The 17,354-nt window shown below is 41.8% G+C and overlaps 2 protein-coding genes across 2 annotated transcripts in view; both read left to right on the forward strand.

Moving 5' to 3' along the window:
* Positions 1 to 1,191, forward strand: part of exoc4 (exocyst complex component 4) — a 93,074-nt gene extending 91,883 nt beyond the window's left edge. The window contains exon 18 of the mRNA XM_030776730.1: positions 299 to 1,191. Coding sequence (XP_030632590.1) covers positions 299 to 536 — 238 coding nt within the window. The 3' untranslated portion in view covers positions 537 to 1,191. The remainder of the gene's footprint in view (positions 1 to 298) is intronic.
* Positions 1,192 to 3,515: 2,324 nt separating this feature from the next.
* lrguk (leucine-rich repeats and guanylate kinase domain containing) lies at positions 3,516 to 16,463 on the forward strand. Its single transcript, XM_030779517.1, has 20 exons — positions 3,516 to 3,542; positions 3,870 to 3,971; positions 4,301 to 4,382; positions 4,627 to 4,727; positions 4,907 to 4,988; positions 5,467 to 5,591; positions 7,613 to 7,756; positions 8,088 to 8,168; positions 8,328 to 8,414; positions 8,894 to 9,000; positions 9,246 to 9,365; positions 9,636 to 9,732; positions 10,871 to 10,984; positions 11,512 to 11,713; positions 12,230 to 12,343; positions 12,472 to 12,593; positions 12,875 to 12,963; positions 13,840 to 13,926; positions 15,574 to 15,731; positions 16,065 to 16,463. Exons 1-20 carry the CDS (start codon positions 3,516 to 3,518, stop codon positions 16,226 to 16,228), a joined length of 2,205 nt encoding a protein of 734 aa, XP_030635377.1. The 3' UTR covers positions 16,229 to 16,463.
* The last annotated feature ends 891 nt before the right edge of the window (positions 16,464 to 17,354 follow it).

Below are 17,354 nucleotides of genomic sequence, written 5' to 3' on the forward strand. Positions count from 1 at the left end.
AGAGAATTGTGTCTTTTATTGGCATTGAGAGTTTTTCTTTTTCCCCCAATCCGTTTCTTTACCTCTGATAGGGTTTAGGCATTTGGCCTAGAGTGAGGAAATCTGCTGATACACTGCAGGGAGCCCCTGTGCCTGAAGAGTTTTTAGTTTACTTTGTCCTTGAACAACAATTATTCTGCAGCTTTGTCAGAGCAATGACCTGATTCTTCTAAGACCTATATGCTATAAGCACAGAAAATCTCTAATGTTCTCTCTATTCTCTCTGCTCTTTACCCCCACTCCAACCCCTACCCCTTAGGCAATACTATGAGATGCTCTACAACACTGCAGATGAACTGCTGAATCTAGTGGTGGATCAGGGTGTGCGTTTCACAGAGCTAGAGTACATTAACGCCCTGAGCCTGCTCCACCGCAGTCAGACGGGAGTGGGAGACCTGACCGTGCAGAACACACGCCTGCAGCGCCTCAAAGAGATCATCTGTGAGCAAGCTGCCATAAAACAGGCCACGAAGGACAAGAAGATCACAACTGTCTGATCAAGTTCTCCAGTCTATCACATCTGTATCTCACTGAACAGCAGTGATCAGTGGTTTACATACTCCTACATTAGCTTATTGTGGTTTTATTACGCTTGTAAAGATGACAATGATTAAACATCCCTTCAGTCTTTTGGGTATATCACAGATTAATTGGTAAGTGGCATTTCAGTCATAGGCTTTGCATATGTACATCTCACACACACACACACACACACATTCTGTAGTTACTTAATTCCGCAGACCATGTCCAGTTGGCTCTGCCTTCCTGGTGCAGAGAGGCTGTCAGATCATGGATTAGGCACCGTTTTCCTCTCATTTTGCTCTAATGTCAGAACTGCTGCTCTCAGTAAGTCTCCACCTCCCAGTGCGCCCTGCAGCCTGATTTCACAGTAACCCATACAAAGTTAGAATATTTACCTTCTAATCGAGCAAACAGAAGGGCACAGGATTAGTTTTCACTCATGTTTCTCCTTTGGGGTGTAGGGTAGTTTGATTTAAAGGGTAGTTTGATTTAAAGGGGATAAAATCAGTATTGCATTCTTTTACCAACACCATAGAGCTGCATCTCACAAACCACTGCGTATGTTTGCTAACAGTGAGATTGCAGTTCACGGCCTGATTGGTAGAGATGTAATTATAAAACTCTCCCCCCTGCCTTCCAACTTCAGCTATTAAAACTTTATTTATTTACTTTCACTTTTTTTTTTTTTTTTAAGCGAACCATCTCACTGACTCACCGCCCCTCCCCCCCAACCCAACCAACAAGCACACTCACACAGAAGCCACAAATCATTCATTTTCTCTGTCCCTCGATGGTTTTAGCTCATTAACTCAGAAGAAAAGTACTTAACAAGAGGGAGAGAGAGAGAAAGCCCTGTCAATACAGAGGAGAGGCTCTGGGCAGCTCTGCTACCCAGAACATACCAGAACAATCCATCATAATGACTCGATGCCTGGGATCAATAACTGGCTCAAGGTGGCCACAGGGATTAGCACAGAGGAAACATTTTCAATATTCTTTCCCCATTATAATGTTTCTTGAGTGAGGAAATGAATGTTACCTGGATGTTTTTGGAAAGTTTTGTGAGTATTTGTAATGAACGACTTTTGCCCATCTGTTTGTATTCCAGTGGTGATGACTAGCATTACATTGTGCCTTGGGGCCAACGTTACTGAGATGTACTAGAGACATGCTCAGTGAAGAAAAAGTGACCTAAATTTCGTGATCTGGCAATTCTGAGCTAAAATATGAGGAAATGTTTGTTTGTTTGTGTTTGCTCGTGATGGAAAGGTCTCCTTTAAGATGGTTAAAATCTGGGGTTCTCAAGACCACAAGAGCAAGATAAAAAATATACAGTTCTGAGGGCCACAGGGCTGGAGTTGAGAGATTTTGAAGACTTTAGAGGAAGATTCAAGTTTTGTTTATCCTTTTTTCTTTCATGTCTGAGATGGATTTGTTTTTGCACAACACTACTAATTAGTACACTCATGCATTTTGACTTTGTTTTTTTACATGAATGTATTTTATGTGTAGCTAGCTATACTATGTGAAATCTGTCTACAGGGCCTGGGATTATTGTATGAGAAATCCTGACCACAGCCCTCACCACATTTTTCCTATGTATGTATGGGTCAAATAAATAAAATAAAATAAGAATGATTGACAAAGGTTTCGCTGAGCATGTGTGTATTCATTGACCTCGTTGTCCCGTGCTTGACAAAGTTTGTAGTTGTGTGAGTCGTGTAAATATGTCCATAGAGCTTGTCAGCATGAATAGGATGTAATAAAAATGACTATGTCATTAATATACACCAGAGCATTAAAGTAGGTTTGAGGTTTGATGATTTTAAATGAAGGCATAGAAATACATGAAATATTGTTTCTGAGTGGTGTATCCACTTATGGCAGTGCCCAGTGAGTACACCTGGGCTTCACGGTGGCTCATTGGTTAGCACTGTCACAGCAAGAAGGCCCTGAGTTCGAATCCTGACCGTCCCAGGTCCTTTACGTGTGGAGTTTGCCTGTTCTCCCTGTGCTTACGTGGGTTTCCTCCAGGTGCTCCAGTTTAGGATTAATACTCCTGTCAATGACCTTGACCGAGGCACTGGCAAAAGACCTGGAGTTGGTCCCCAGGTGCCTACAGCTGCCCACTGCTCCTAGCTTCTAGTGTGTGTGTGTGTGTGTGTGTGTTTGCTCACTGGATTACTGCATGGGTTAAATGTAGAGGGTGCATTTCACTGCTCAGTGCAACCAATAAAAGTACTTCTTCTGCATTTCATATCTGAGATTTAGTGCTTGCAGCTAGGGAGCAACACCTTAAGAAGTGTCTGGCTGGCTGCTGAAATGGAGATACCTATAAGATCATGGATAATTTGTCATTTCAGAGTGGGAGAGAAGGCTGTTAAGATTGTTAAACTTTATGTTTCATTCTAAATCATGATGTTCTCAGTAGCAGGGATGAGTCTAGTGTCCATTGTTTGCCACTGAGGGTTAGGTTTACAATTTCCTTGGAAATTTTAGCAAAGAAAAGAAACGTGTCTGTTTACCACTAACCAGCTGTTCTTAAACAGAGCAACGGCCTTAAATCCTTTAAACTACAAATCCCAAAACACCCGTGACCCTACCATACCGGTTACTAGGTAACTGAATGCTTCCAACACCAGGTCCCTGGTTTAGCTTTGAAAGCTACCGAAAGTTGCGTGGATAGTTTGACTTTCCATTGCTATTCCTCGAAGAGAAAAACGTCTGTAATGTTTACTGGTAGGATCATACTAGAGTGAGATGCACATGAAAAAATGTCTCCTGCAGTTTCACCTCAGCTCGCTACAGGGCAGAAAGCGCCGATTTATTCTCCTGTGTCACCCAACCCTGCAGTAGTTAGCCCTTGTGGGTCAATTCAACAAGACGGCACAAACATTCAATCCATCCCTAGCTCGCGACAAACAATTAAACGTCCGTCTTTCTCCACCTCTGAGATGGAGGAAGAGGGAAAACCGACTGAGGTAACTGAAATATTTTATTAGAAATTAAAGTATTGCATAAACCGTTATCTATACTGTTTTTGGCATAATCGACATCTTAGTATGTTACCTTCAATAGATCAAATAAAACGATAAAAACTAGTTTTTTTTCACAGTTAGAAATGATATAAGGTAGAACTTTTTGGTTAAGCCGTTTTTTCCCTCCATAAAGGATATTAGGCCTACATTTTATTTGTTCGTTTGCTTGTTTGTTTATGGTCATTTTAAGTTTAATTCAAACCTTAAAATAAATTTGCTGGGAGATTATATCAATTTACTGGGTTATTTGCTGTAATCACTGACATGTAGAATACAGGTGAATTAACTGAGGATGAAGTTTCCAAATGCTTATCCAACCTGGGGCTCTCTGCAACTGGGCTGCAGCATGTGTACCAGTTCCTGTCCATACCTGTAAGTATGTGTGAGCGAGAAAGGCAGAGAGGGTGCACAATTCTGATAAAACAGAGCCTAAAGCACACTTGTGTTTCCTCTGACTAACAGTAATAGAAACCATTATACACTCTCCAGTTGCTTTTAATGGTTTAAAATAATGTCATTGCTCTAAAAGGCATTCATATCATTTGGATATATGTCTGTACTTGAACAATAACAATTTTTTCCCCACAAATTAGTTTAAACCCCATTTGTGGTGCATTTTGCTTTTTCTTTCGGTTTCTGGCCTTTAATGTTTATTGTTTTATGGGCACTCGGACTAAATCTCTAAATATGTTTTCCCACAGGGACGAAACCTGACTAACGTATCCATTCTTAGCAATTACATCCATCTGCAAAAGCTTGAGCTTCCCTACAATAGAATAAAAGGTGCATTTGTTTTAACTTATAGTCTAAGTAATGACATCATCTGTACTGGGCAAATAAATCAGAAGACTCCGGACATTTTTGCTCAATATTTTGCCCTAATGCTTCTGGTTAAAATTGTGTGGTCAATATTTTATGCTTGCCCTTCATGGTTGTCTAGTACCCGGATAAATAATTAGAGCTGTGTGTGTTGTTCCCATCCTTTCCTCTCATTTCTCTTACACTGCTAATGTTTTTTGACTGGTAGATTTATCCTGTGTAAGTCACATGCCATACCTCATCATACTAGACGCATCTCACAACGAGCTCTCCGACTTCTTTGGATTCAAACCACCAAAAAAACTCAAGGTGGGACCTTCAAGAGACAGGAAAAGACAAGAGTTGATGTGTGATTTTATGAGCGTAATGTTTCCACTTAGCATTTTTCCTCAGATAGGTTTTAAGTTCATGTTATGCACTCCTGAACTTAGCTTAATTTTGCTGGCTGCTGGACCGTTGATATATGAGGTGTGTCATCTTCATTGCAGGAGGTGAATTTTTCTCGCAACCAGATTTCAGAGATGAAGGATCTATCAGCGTATTCTTCGTTAACCAGACTGGTTCTCGACTGTATCTTTATCACCACGCTTCCTCATCTCAGACTTAATCTGTTTGTTTTTGGCGTTCTGGAGAAACCATTTCAGTTGATTTAATTTCCAAAAAAAAAAATGGCAGGTCTACTTTTCAAGCACTGTTTCATTTATTGATTCCAGTACATCTGCCTTATTCTGTTATATAGTGATAGAATTGATATTATTGTTACGTTGTTGCCTCAGTGATCAAGTAAAACAAAAGTTTATTCAGTGCAGGGAAGTAGCCAAATTATGGTATTATGGTAGTAGTAGTATTCTTCATAAATATAACTTTAAAATGTCAGAACAGCTTAGTCAACCTGTAAGATTCTTCATAAGATTTACATTTTTTGTAGTCTTGTTCACATTTCAGTTCAGAGTAATGACTTTTAACAAAGGTTAGTTTAGAATTAACAGATAGATGGGTTTTAAGCAGATTTGCTCTGGTTGATTTCTTGACCTGCTCACCGATTCAGATAATTCATTCAGTGTGATCCGTGGCCTGGAGCAGTGTGCCAGTCTGACTCACCTCAGCCTGGCCCACAACAAGATCTCCCACATCAGTGGCCTGGACAAGCTGCCACTTAAAGAGCTGTACCTGGTACTGTGTATTTCTCTCACACCTCTCGCTCGGTACATAAAATCACACAGCACTTAGTGCCACATATGTGACCCATTCACTTATTGGTTTTGTGTCTAATGTTATAACTACGGATACTGCTATTGTTACTGTTGATAGTAATGGTAATTATAATAACAGAAATAATAAAATGAACTGTACTGTAGGTTGTTCTGATGCATTTCAATGAACTGTGCATACTTATTTGGTCTTGAGAAGCCTGATAGGGTTTGTTCCCAAAACACAGCCAACCAAAACATATTTTAAACCATATATGCATTTTAAGGTTAGTAGGACAGACACAGTAGAATCTGTGTCTGTTTACCATTGGCAGGCTTTTCTTAAAATTCTTAAAATTTAAAGGCCATGTGACATGTAAATGTTCAACTTTATATTTCACTGTAAGTCATGATGTCCCCAATAACATTTTTCTGTGCATTCCACTGGAAATATATAAGCATCATTCACTAGCTGTGATCTCAGATTTTCTCCCGTTTGACAAAATAGTCATTTTAAGCTTAGAAAGGAATTTTCAGGTGTTAAGGCATTAGCAGTTTCAAAATGAACGAAGTGCCTGTAACTGGTATTAGTCAAAGGTATATTATCCTCTGAGAGGCATTCTATGCCTGCAGCACAGATCAGATGTTGTTGCCACTCTGTATCCTTTTGACTGATATGATGGCTGATTTCATCTCTTTGACAAGAGCACGTCTCTAAAGCAGTTGCTTTTCGCACGTTACAGTACAGTTGTTAAGGAATCATGACATCACGTTACTAGCATATATCATGAGTGCATTTTATACTTCAGGTGGCCAGTTATTTTATTTCAAGTGAACCATTCCATTGTTTAAGATGAGAGTATGTATTATGTCATGCCATAATCTAAACACTACAGTATAAATTTATGACTGAGTTCAGCTGGTGAAGTGTTTGCCTAGCTTTATTTAGAGCCCTGATTTGTCTCTGGTGGTTTAATTAACTTCAGACTGCAGCTCTTAACCCACTGACATGTTTTCCTCCATTGAATCCTTTGTTCAGCACTCACCTCTCGGTATCTCCATGTCACCTGTCATGGACCGGCTTATTATTCCATTGTGTCATCGTTTTTAGAAAGGTTATTTCTCCCAGCTTGTAACACTCTATGGAGGGACTTGTTTTTTGCTGGAGCACTGTTGACAGTGCGCCTGTGTTTCTGGTTAAGTTGCGACTCCCCCTACAGTGGGTTTTTGGACTGCACGCGTAATTGAAGAGAGAAGAGGAGCATGGCCTGGTGTTGAAGCCCACCATATGGTGTGACAGCGTGCTTCCAGACCCTTGCCACTTCGCTGAAGGGTGTTTGTGTTGTCCTTTATGAAAGTGATTCCTCATCGTCAGCACGGGCGCGTCCTCTCTCTCGTCCGTTTTCCCCTAAGGACCAGCTGCCAGCAAGAGGGAGCTTGGATCCTATTCAGTAAAACCACACACCCATACACGCACACACACATACAGAAAGAGACATACACACAACAACACACAGTCATGCTGAACCTGTCGGCCCCTCTCACCATTTGGAGGCACTGAGCAGCGTGCTCCTGTCAGACAGCTCTTCTCTCAGCCCATCACCCACGCCCAGAGTGCAAAGGGGTCTGTGGCACTCACCTCCACTCCCTCTTGTCCTGCCCAGCTGGGGGTCGCTCTGTGCTGGGGGGGGGGGGGGGGGGGGGGGGGGGGGGGGGGCACAGGGGCAGGGTGAGAAGGGTTGCAGATCTAAATGACAGTCTAAGCAGGGCTATGTGAAATGGGAGTAGGGGAAGAGTGTGGAGAATGGCCTCTAACTGGTTGGTATGCCACACTAACACCCTGCCAGATGTGCTCCTGTCAGTCCTCACCAATCAGCTTTACATGAGTACAGCTAATCTGCCAATCAAAGACAGTACACACACTGAAGAGGTAAAGAACCCTCAAGGTTGTGTGTTTTAAAGTGTACTTTAAATGACTGAGTGTGCGTGTGTTTTTGATTTCAGAGAGGTAATCGGATAAAGAAGATTGAGAACTTGCAGACATTGACAACTCTGCAGACCCTGGACCTGTCCTGTAATAAGATCCGATGCCTTTCTGGTCTCCAGAGCCTCCACCTCCTGGGAACACTCAACCTTAGAAGTAATCAGGTACCACTGTTACTCTCTCTGCAGCTGTATGCAAGAGCAAGATTGAGAAACACCGACCTAGATGATCAGTAGTAAAGATAGCAAGAGTCAATATGGGCCCTATGGGTAATAACTCTCCTGACACTGAGGGCTACGTACTGTATTTAATAGCCTTTTACAGCTTATTACAAACTTATGGTGGGAATTTTTGTATTCAATTTGTTATTTATGTGCCTAATTATGCCACAACGGCCCAAAAGAAAGTCACAAAAACGTACTTCCTAACGCCGTGAAAATAGCTGTTCCAAATGCATGCATTTGCTTGTCTTTTATAATATGTCTTGTATGTCAGATTAGTGACATCAGTGAGGCCACACATGTTCAGGATTTACATCTGCTGCGAGAGTTGAATCTGCAGAGGAACCCTGTGGAGGTACAACCACCTCAAAAACACTCCCTCACAGCACGGTGGTCATCAGACATGACCAGGGACTGATTGGTGTAGAATTTGAGATTTAAGTGTAACTGTAACTGTGAGATCCTTGCTGATGCTCAGCTGCTTCTGTACTGTCTCTTTGTCTTGCTCTGGTAGGACCAGCCTGACTACAGACTGGAAGTGATCTTCATCCTCCAGCACCTCAGTAAACTAGATGAGCAAAGTGTAACTGCAGAAGAGAAGGTTTTTCATTCCATTCGGTTGTTTGTTCATTAAATATTTATATTTTGCTATTTAGTTTATGTTCAAATATATTTTTAACCAAATGGAATAAGTCAGTTTTTAACCACAATTGGAGTGGTTCAGTTATGTTGTCCCAAGTCTTTTTAATATACAAGCATTATTAAAAACGGAAAACCTGAGTGGTTTATCGAAGAGACCAAAATTGGGGTTGAAGTGAGTGATCTTCAGAGCTGCTGTTGACATTGAGTAGTACATCTGTGTAGCATAGGCTGTTGACTGCAGGGGTGTGAGTGTCTTTTTTGTTATTGTTAACTGCAGAGATATGAACATCTGGACTGTTACTGGCTGTTAACTGCAGGGATGCAACCATCTGTATTGCTATTGGATGTTTACTGCAGGTTTCGTTAACATTTTGTCTGTTAACGGCTATTTAATGCAGGCATATGACCATCTATATTTCTACTGGCTGTTGACTGCAGGTGTCAGCGGTGAACAAGTACAACCCACCCATGGAGGTGGTAGCTGCCAGAGATCACATGACCCACGTGGTCTACCAGCTCATGCAGCCACAGGTCATCTTTAACAGGTGGGACTGGTTCTATAGCCCTTGTCAAAGCTCTCCACTACACTGATGTCATTCCTCAAATTTGCTCCAATGTACTCTGACCCTAATCTCAAACCTTGCTATGTGAGTATGTGATATAATGACGATTTATCCTAGTGACACAGTTCTGAGTTGTCTTTCTGTGTGCGTGTGTGTGTGTGCGTGCGTGCGTGTGTGTGTGTGCTTGCGTGTGTGTGTGTATATGTGTCGGGGGTGGGGTGACTCAGCACCTTGCCTAGTTTTGATTCTCCGTACCCTATGCTGGTGCTGACTGGTCCTCAGGCATGTGGGAAGAGAGAACTGGCCCATAAGTTGTGTCAGGAGTTCAGTGAATATTTTGCTTATGGGTAAGTACAAATCTTGCCCATAATAACGAGAACTTTTTTGGCATTTTAATGGGAAACTTGGGGCATTGATCCATCTCTCATCCCATCTTCAAAATAGTTCACATATTCATCACTCATAAATTTCACATAGAAATGTCTAATCTCACTTTTTGTGTATGAATAAAAATTCTGGAGTAGCAGTCAGTCATTGCTGGAATTTGACATGCTATCAGCCTTGTTGGAAAATTGATGAGAAGGTGGTAATACATTATCTTTTCTCTGCTCTGTCAGTGCTTGCCACACCACTAGAGGGCCCTATTATGGGGAGGAAGATGGCTCTGACTACCATTTTGTCACAGAGGAGGAATTTCAAAGCATGGTTCACATGGTTGGTCGTTAATCAATCTCAAATTGGTGTATTCATTAAAGCATCGATTAATGTAGTATTTGTTGGTATTAGTCTTGGTTACACACCACAAAGCGCATATTTATTCAAGTCCAACACCAACAGACCTAATTGAACCTAATGAACTAATGTGGTATCATTGATTTGTCCAATCCTGTGTGAAAAATAAGTGCTCTGGTGTATGTCTTTGAAAAGTGTTATTAAACCTGTTACTGAAATGTTAATCGAAGCTGTAGTGATGTTCCCATGTATATGTGTGGTCACAGAGACTCAACAAATATCTTGTGTCCTTTGAATATGTGGTGGAATGTTCATAGTGAAAACCTCCGAAATATATTAGGAGAGGTAAAGAATGTGTCCTAGATTCTGTTTCCAGACTGCCCTGGGGTGCTGTGGAAGATTCCAGGTTCTCCCTCTCTTTCTCCTTCCCTGTTTCTCTGTAGTGATTATATAAGGGCAGAAGGTTTGATAGATATAGTCTACTGGATGATTTAAAGAGGAAACTCTTTGATGTGTGATTGTGATTGTAACCGTATGTTGAAACCTCTGAGGTGAGCTTTACACACCAGCCCTGCTGAAAACCAAACCACAATTAACATCAGTTCACTTTTTACAATCACTATAGGCATGTGTCTAATACAAGCTAAGGACAGAAGTTTCACTCATAAATACTGCTTTCATCTCAGCACAGATATTGGGACATCTTTAAGGGGTGAAGTTTTCCTGAGTTGATTTGACCCCAGAATGAAAGTCCTTTGTTGTGCGGTCCTTGTTGAAGCGTCAGACGACATAGGCTGTGATGAATTACAGTACAGCAGTTAACCGAGGCCAGGTGTAGGTCGACAGAGGGTCGGAGGTCAACCGTGTGGATTCCCTGAAGAGAGGGTCAGGAGTTCACAGCATGGCTTGGATAGTCTTTGGATGTTAAATCTCTGGACGTTAAACATCAAGAGCAGTGCAGAGCAGGGACGTAGAAGACTGTGACCGTTTATGGAGATGAATTTGAACCATAACTTAAACGAGCAATGACCAATGGCGCTCCATGCTTCACATATATAGTACAGTGATGCATAGAATCTGCTCTGTCTTTCCTCCTCTTTCTTCTCTGCCTGTCCTGTAGGGTAAGTTTATACAGACCGTGCAGTATGGAGGGCATTGGTACGGCCTGTCCTGGGAAGCCATTGAGAATGTGGCTAGAGAAGGGTTTGCCTGCTGTGTGCATATGGAACTGGAGGTATAGAATGAACTACATACAAATCATTCACTTCACAACACAGTCAAGACCCACACTGCATGTCCATTCAATCTGAACTTCAAAGTCCTCTTACCTAGTTTTCAGTTCAAATGTCAGACGTATAGTACTTATCTGTCAAGGTAATATTTGAGCAAATCTGAAAATGGATGTGAGTTCAGACAAGGTTACATTCTTTTGAGTTACCACTCCCTTTTTTGTATGTGTAAGGTTAGATTCACTAACGTCTTTTACATGAATTCTCATTTACTCCATCTGCAATTTCAATTCTGTCAGTGGGTCTCTCCAGTCCTTGCGACTCCCTGTTTCAACTTAATACCCAGCCCTTGGCCTCTACTTGTACTGGGACTTAGCATTAGACATGTGTGCAGTGTAGTGGGTTTCCTGGACTGGAGTTGAGAAACACTGAATTGTGAATATTTTTGGACATACTACAGACCTAATGAAGCGGAGTCCCTTGACGCCTGTTTTACCATGTGTGTAAGTCTTTGTAAATCCCACACGTACAGGGTGTGCTCAGCCTGAAGAGCTCATACTTTGAGCCACGCTACGTGCTGCTTATCCCTACCAGTCCCGAGGACTACTCCAACTGTTTGAGAAGGCGTGGCCTCTACACCGTAGCCCAGATCAACACTGCTGTTTCCCGGATCCAAATCTACAACCAGACCCACAGAGAACGCCCAGGCTTCTTTGACAGCGCCATTCCCTGTGGTACTGATGCCCTCCACCAATACCTAATGAATACATGCACACAGTAGCATTCACAACAGCCTAACTGGTTCTAATATGTATAATGCAATTGGCTGGTATTATCCCAACTTAACATTAGATTAGCACTGACTTTCAGGCATCAGTTGTTACAAATTGCCCGTCATGATTTTCTATATAAATTTATACAGAAGCATTAGTAACTCTGGAGTAAACACTTCAACCTGCTGGTGCCCTTTTGCAGTTATGTCTATAAAGTAAGCTTATATTTTCTCAGACATTGCTCAAAATATATCGATAAATACATCATTGGAAAGAAACTGTGACGTTTTAAGTGTTTTTAAATTGTGAAAACATGAAACGGTGAAGTAGACTGGAGTTGAATGGGAATCTCTAACGTGTGGCCAAAGCTCCAGAGCTGTATTTTAAGTTAAAGGATGTCTAAAGATGGCAGTCTGGCTTTAAGCCATATTTGAGCTGAATGTTTTATGGTGGAGTGCTTTGTGTGTGTTTTAACAGATGATCGTGGAGAGGCTTATAAAGCACTGAGACAGTTGGTCAAGGAGTACCTGGGCCTGGAGGAGCAGGCAGGAGAAAACAACATTCGAGTCACACCTGACAGCGCCTCCACAGGTACTGGGCTTTGCCAAGCCTGGGTCAACCCTGTTGATCAGAACCCATCAGTTTTCATGAACTCTAAGTCCCAGCATGCATCTCCTCATGTTTGCTAATGAATGTTTGTTGTCACACATTGTTTTCAGCTGAGCTGAGTGGTGAGTCCCCTGCGGCAGGGAAGTCAGAGGTTGACAACTCATTAGACTCGTACTACAAAAACTACCAAAACAAAGTTCAGCTCCAGCTCACCCAGAGGAAGACGCATGCAGTAAGTAATTGAGGGCTGGCCATGAAAACACACACTCACTCACTGTTAGATTTTTGCTCTCATCTTTATGGTGTACTCGGTATCAGCAGTGTTACTAAACAATTGAGCAGTCTTGAGCAATAACCAGCTCAAGACTGCCTGGAACCTATGTCTATTCTAATGCTTATGGAACAAGCTCAGACACTGAATGTTGAACAGAAATAGAGTATTAACTGACTGTACAATTTGGAGTGACATGCAGTCATCGAAGCCTTACGTAACTGCCTCTGTTCACTGTTTAGGAACTGGCCTCCATCCAAAGACGACAGCAGACGATAAGAGAGGCTTTGATGGGGAAGAGTCCAGGGGCCTATATGCAGCTCTTTAAGAGGTAATTCTGTGTCTGTGGGTTTATCGGTTTTTGGTGTCTGTTTGACACTCTGCAGAGCTGTGAAGAATCCCATAAAGAAACAGGCTTGTGTCTGGAGTATACTTGGCCTGTATACAGAAAATCCCATAAAGAAACAGGCTTGTCTCTGGAGTATACTTGGCCTGTATACCGAAAGGTTGCCCTCCAGGTACAGGGTGGATGCAAGCTGTATACACTGTCTTACCTGTACTGGCCTGTACTGGTTGTTGTTTAGTTGGAAATTGGGGGAAAATGGGTGTTTTTCATTCTCATAGAATTCACTGAAGTTTTAAACTTGTTATTTGATTAATAGGTGCACTGTTAGAACTGGAAGAGCAGACAAGTGAAATGCTTAATGTCTCCATCAGGCTACATTTATTTATCATTGAACCTCTGTTTGACTCTATTCCTGTCATTCAATTTGATCTATTCCTTTCCTGTTCTTTTTGTGTTATTAGCTCTTGTCAGTCAGAATGATCCACTGTTTCAACATACATGCACAGGGTTTCTGTCCCATCGGTGTCAGACCAATGAAGTGAATCCACTCTCTCAAGTATGACCTTCCCATGTTTTTCTAAGGGTTGAATGACATGTTTTACTGTGGACTCAGTCAGATTGTCTAGAGCTACAGTCATATGGCATACATGTGTCATCACTCGGAATGCACCGAGCTGCCTGTCTGGTTATCCAGGCACTAGTGGCAAACATTCACATCTTTATTTTCAAGTGGAGGTGCATTTTCTTAAAAAGAGTCACTTTCAGTGGGAAACTTCCATTACGGGCCTTGGGCTATCTCTGAGTGATTTTCTGATAGATGATATGTTTGTGTGTGTGTGTGTGTGTGTGTGTGTGTTGTAGGTGTACTCACACAGTTCCATCATCAATGGACTCTCGCTCACGGCCTGCTGTTGGTCGGCCCATACTGGATGCCAGTGAAGACAGCAGGTCTGTAACACCTTTACTGACCCTTTGACCTTGCCATATGCCCCTTCTCCCCAAAGCCTCCCAAAACATCAATCTTAAACACATCCGCATTCATAAACTATATTTATTATAGTCGTGTACAGAATCTCTCCAATATTGTGTTTTGTTGTGTTACTTTGGAGTAAAGAAGCAGTGTATGTTCTTTGCCTCTGCTCGTTCACCTGAGCATGTATGTCAGAGTTTGCCCTGTTTAGTAAAAGTTAAATCACTTGCTTTCTAGCCGTCAGCTTCCAGCCACACCGGGATTTGTCAGGACACACATAAATGCAGATTTATGAGCGATGGCGCTAAAGCTTCTCCACAGCGTAATGGGGGCCAGGGAAACCGACAACTGCACATTTGAAATATGCGTGGCCCCAGGGACATTTAGGCTCACCGTAATTTACACTGTTAGGAAAACGTAGGGAGACTAGTTCAGTCGCCCCTTCTCTTTGACTCCGCCCCTGTGCCATGTAGGGTTTCTAACTGTTACTGTTGCATGATTTACCTTTTTAAAAAAGGCACGGAAAAAAAGGGGTCTTAATTGTGTTAACTGTGGTGTTTTGTTTCCTACTGCTGAGGGAGTACAGGAATTTGCATATGAAATTCCTAACCTGGTAATCGAGTTTTGAATTCAATAATCATCTGTGGGAATAAATGTGGAAATACAAGCTGTTGCTTTAATGTTTTGTTTTGGACTCTTGGGATGATGCTGTTAATGAACAACACCTCTAATCCTTGCTTGTCTGTCAGCACATTTCTTATTAATGGATAGCTTGAATTTTCAATTGAGTTTGTGGTGTTAGTTTTCATACACCTAAATTACATCTTCACTAATAGCAGCTATGAAGCTTTTTCTGTGCCTTGTAGGTGAACTTAACATGCAGGACTGCAATGCACCCTTTGCAAAAAATGCATAAAATGTCAGACAAGGTGGAAGAAATTAAATAAATTACATGGGTTTTATGCTAAGGGCTATGTCCATGATATCCCTTCAAGTATGTATTTGGTAGGATTTTTACCTTTGATTCATCTTGGGGATAAGAAGTAATGTCAAAACTATGCATGTTTAATGCATTCAGATACTGTCAAAAAATGAATGAGGCCTGTATGCAGGGAGAATGAGGATATGCTATGAATTTACATTGTTTTAATAAGGCGCACAGGTATCTGAACGAAACAGATTTCTGTACTAAAGGCATTAACACAACATTTACAGTGTTAATGATCAGAAGCTTCTAGGCAGATTGTGATGGATTTTTTACAGATACCTTGACCATTCATAAGCAACATTATATGTAGAGATGAACATGTTTTGCACAAAGCATAAGCAAGTCAGGACTGTTATGTCTTAACACAACAGTCTAATTTATGCTGTAGAAATTTGGCATGTGTAAAATGGGTATTCTACTTAATGCTTATAAAGGAATGCAATATTGTCCTCCCTCTGTAAAAGTACAACTTGCATTTAGCATTTTGAATATTTTCATGACAGCAGTATTAAAGTGGCAGGATCACTGCCAAAGTACCTTTATTAGGTCAAATTCACACCCATTTGACGGCTTCTCTCTCTCCACATACCTCTGTCTCTCTTTGTTTGTCTGTGTTCTTTCATTCTCTCTCTCTCAGTTCAGAAGAATCCTTGGCTAGTTCTGGCCTGTCTGTGAGGAGTTCTGTGGGGGCGTTCTCTGCTGGAAGTCCAGCTGAGATTTCAGGCGCAGGCTCAGGGCCCTATGTGGAGCCCTTGGATGTGTCCTCACTGGGGCAGGAGCTGGAGTCCTTCAGAGGTGAGTTAAACAGGTCATCTTCAGCACCTCTTTTATTGGTTCAAAACTGTTATGTTTTTGGAAACATAACAATTGTGTCTCTTCACCACTCTCAATGTAGATTATGACGATCATAGGTCTCCTGTTATATGCGGGCATTTGTTCCCCTGCACAAAAACAGCATTCAATGACAAATCACTGAGTGGAATTAACCTAAATTCCCTTTATTTGCATATGGCTCAGAGCAACTCAGATGTTTTTGGTCTGTCCCATAAATCTCTCCTGTACTCACTTGTAGATCGGACAGTTAGATGTGCGTTATGTGTGTGTAACTGAGAGTTTCTTCCTTAATAGACCCTACAAAGTCTTGCCTGACCCCTGACGTCCCACGGCCTGTTCCCGAGCAGGTCTCACCAACCTTGGGTACATCACCAGCCCGCCCTGGCTCCAACGCCAAACGCATCCTTCCCCCAATCCCATCTGGACGCAAGACGGCTGAACCAAGTCCAAAGCCCTGACGGCCGGCACAGACGGGCAGAGCAGAAGACAGGTGGATGTAAGGGGAGGAATTAGACAGGGAGGGAGTGAAACAGAAGTTGGAACAAAATAATTGTCTTTCCCTTCTTTTTATTTTTGATGGATAGGGTTACAGATGTTTCATCTAAATCACACATGTTCTCTGTGTAACTCATAAAACTCATTCAACGTGCCTCTCCATATGAAACACAATAAAGGACTTTCAGCTCTGGAAAAACAGTTGTAAGAATTGCTTTTGTCATTATGTGCTAATTTGTCTGTCTGCTGATGTCCTGACTACCAGAGACATTGTAAGTTATCTGAGAGATGAATCTGAGACATCTGGGAAAACTGTCTTGAAAATGCATCCTGAGCTTCCTTTTATGAGTACTGCCCTCTTGAGCACTGCTTTGACTGTATTCATCTCTAACATCGGCTTATAGAGTACAGAGAATGTGGTGTTCTCTTCCCTCATCGTGATGAAGCCTAGACCTGAGGGTGGAATAGGTTTGGATGTTTCTGGACGATTCATTTTATTCATGTGATCTTTCCCACTCTTGCCTTTTGTGATGGATGCTTTGGAAATAGTATACAGGTTGTATCTTTTGATACAGATCAACATTTTATTATGTTTGATATACTCTCTGGTAGATTTATTATAAACCATCTGTTTTACACATGAAGACCACATCTTCTCTGTGCAAGACTTTGACACTTATTAAGTTAAAATTTGTTCTCAGTTCCCTATTTTGTTGGCTTTATTGCATGCCTAGCAGTATGTGTGTGTATGTGTGTGTGCATGTGTGTATGTGTGAGTGTGTGTGTGTATGTGCATGCATATATGTGTGTATGTGTGCACCCGCGTTTGTGTACGTGTGTGTGTGTGTGTTCATGTGCAAATACACACACCTGGCCATCCATCAGCGTCAGTATTTCCATCCAGCAGATGTTGAAATGCTCTTATAATTTTGAGGCAGTTTCAGACCTGACAGACTCACAATACTGCAGAGCCCTCAGGCATAACCTACTTACACAAACACTCTTCACACCTTGCTCACCCCACATATTCACTCTAACACATCTCACATATCTGGATCACAACACACACACTTCAGTAGTGCCTCCATA

Source organism: Chanos chanos, chromosome 1 (genome assembly GCF_902362185.1).
Source record: "Chanos chanos chromosome 1, fChaCha1.1, whole genome shotgun sequence".
In the NCBI taxonomy this organism is placed as follows: Eukaryota; Metazoa; Chordata; class Actinopteri; order Gonorynchiformes; family Chanidae; genus Chanos; species Chanos chanos.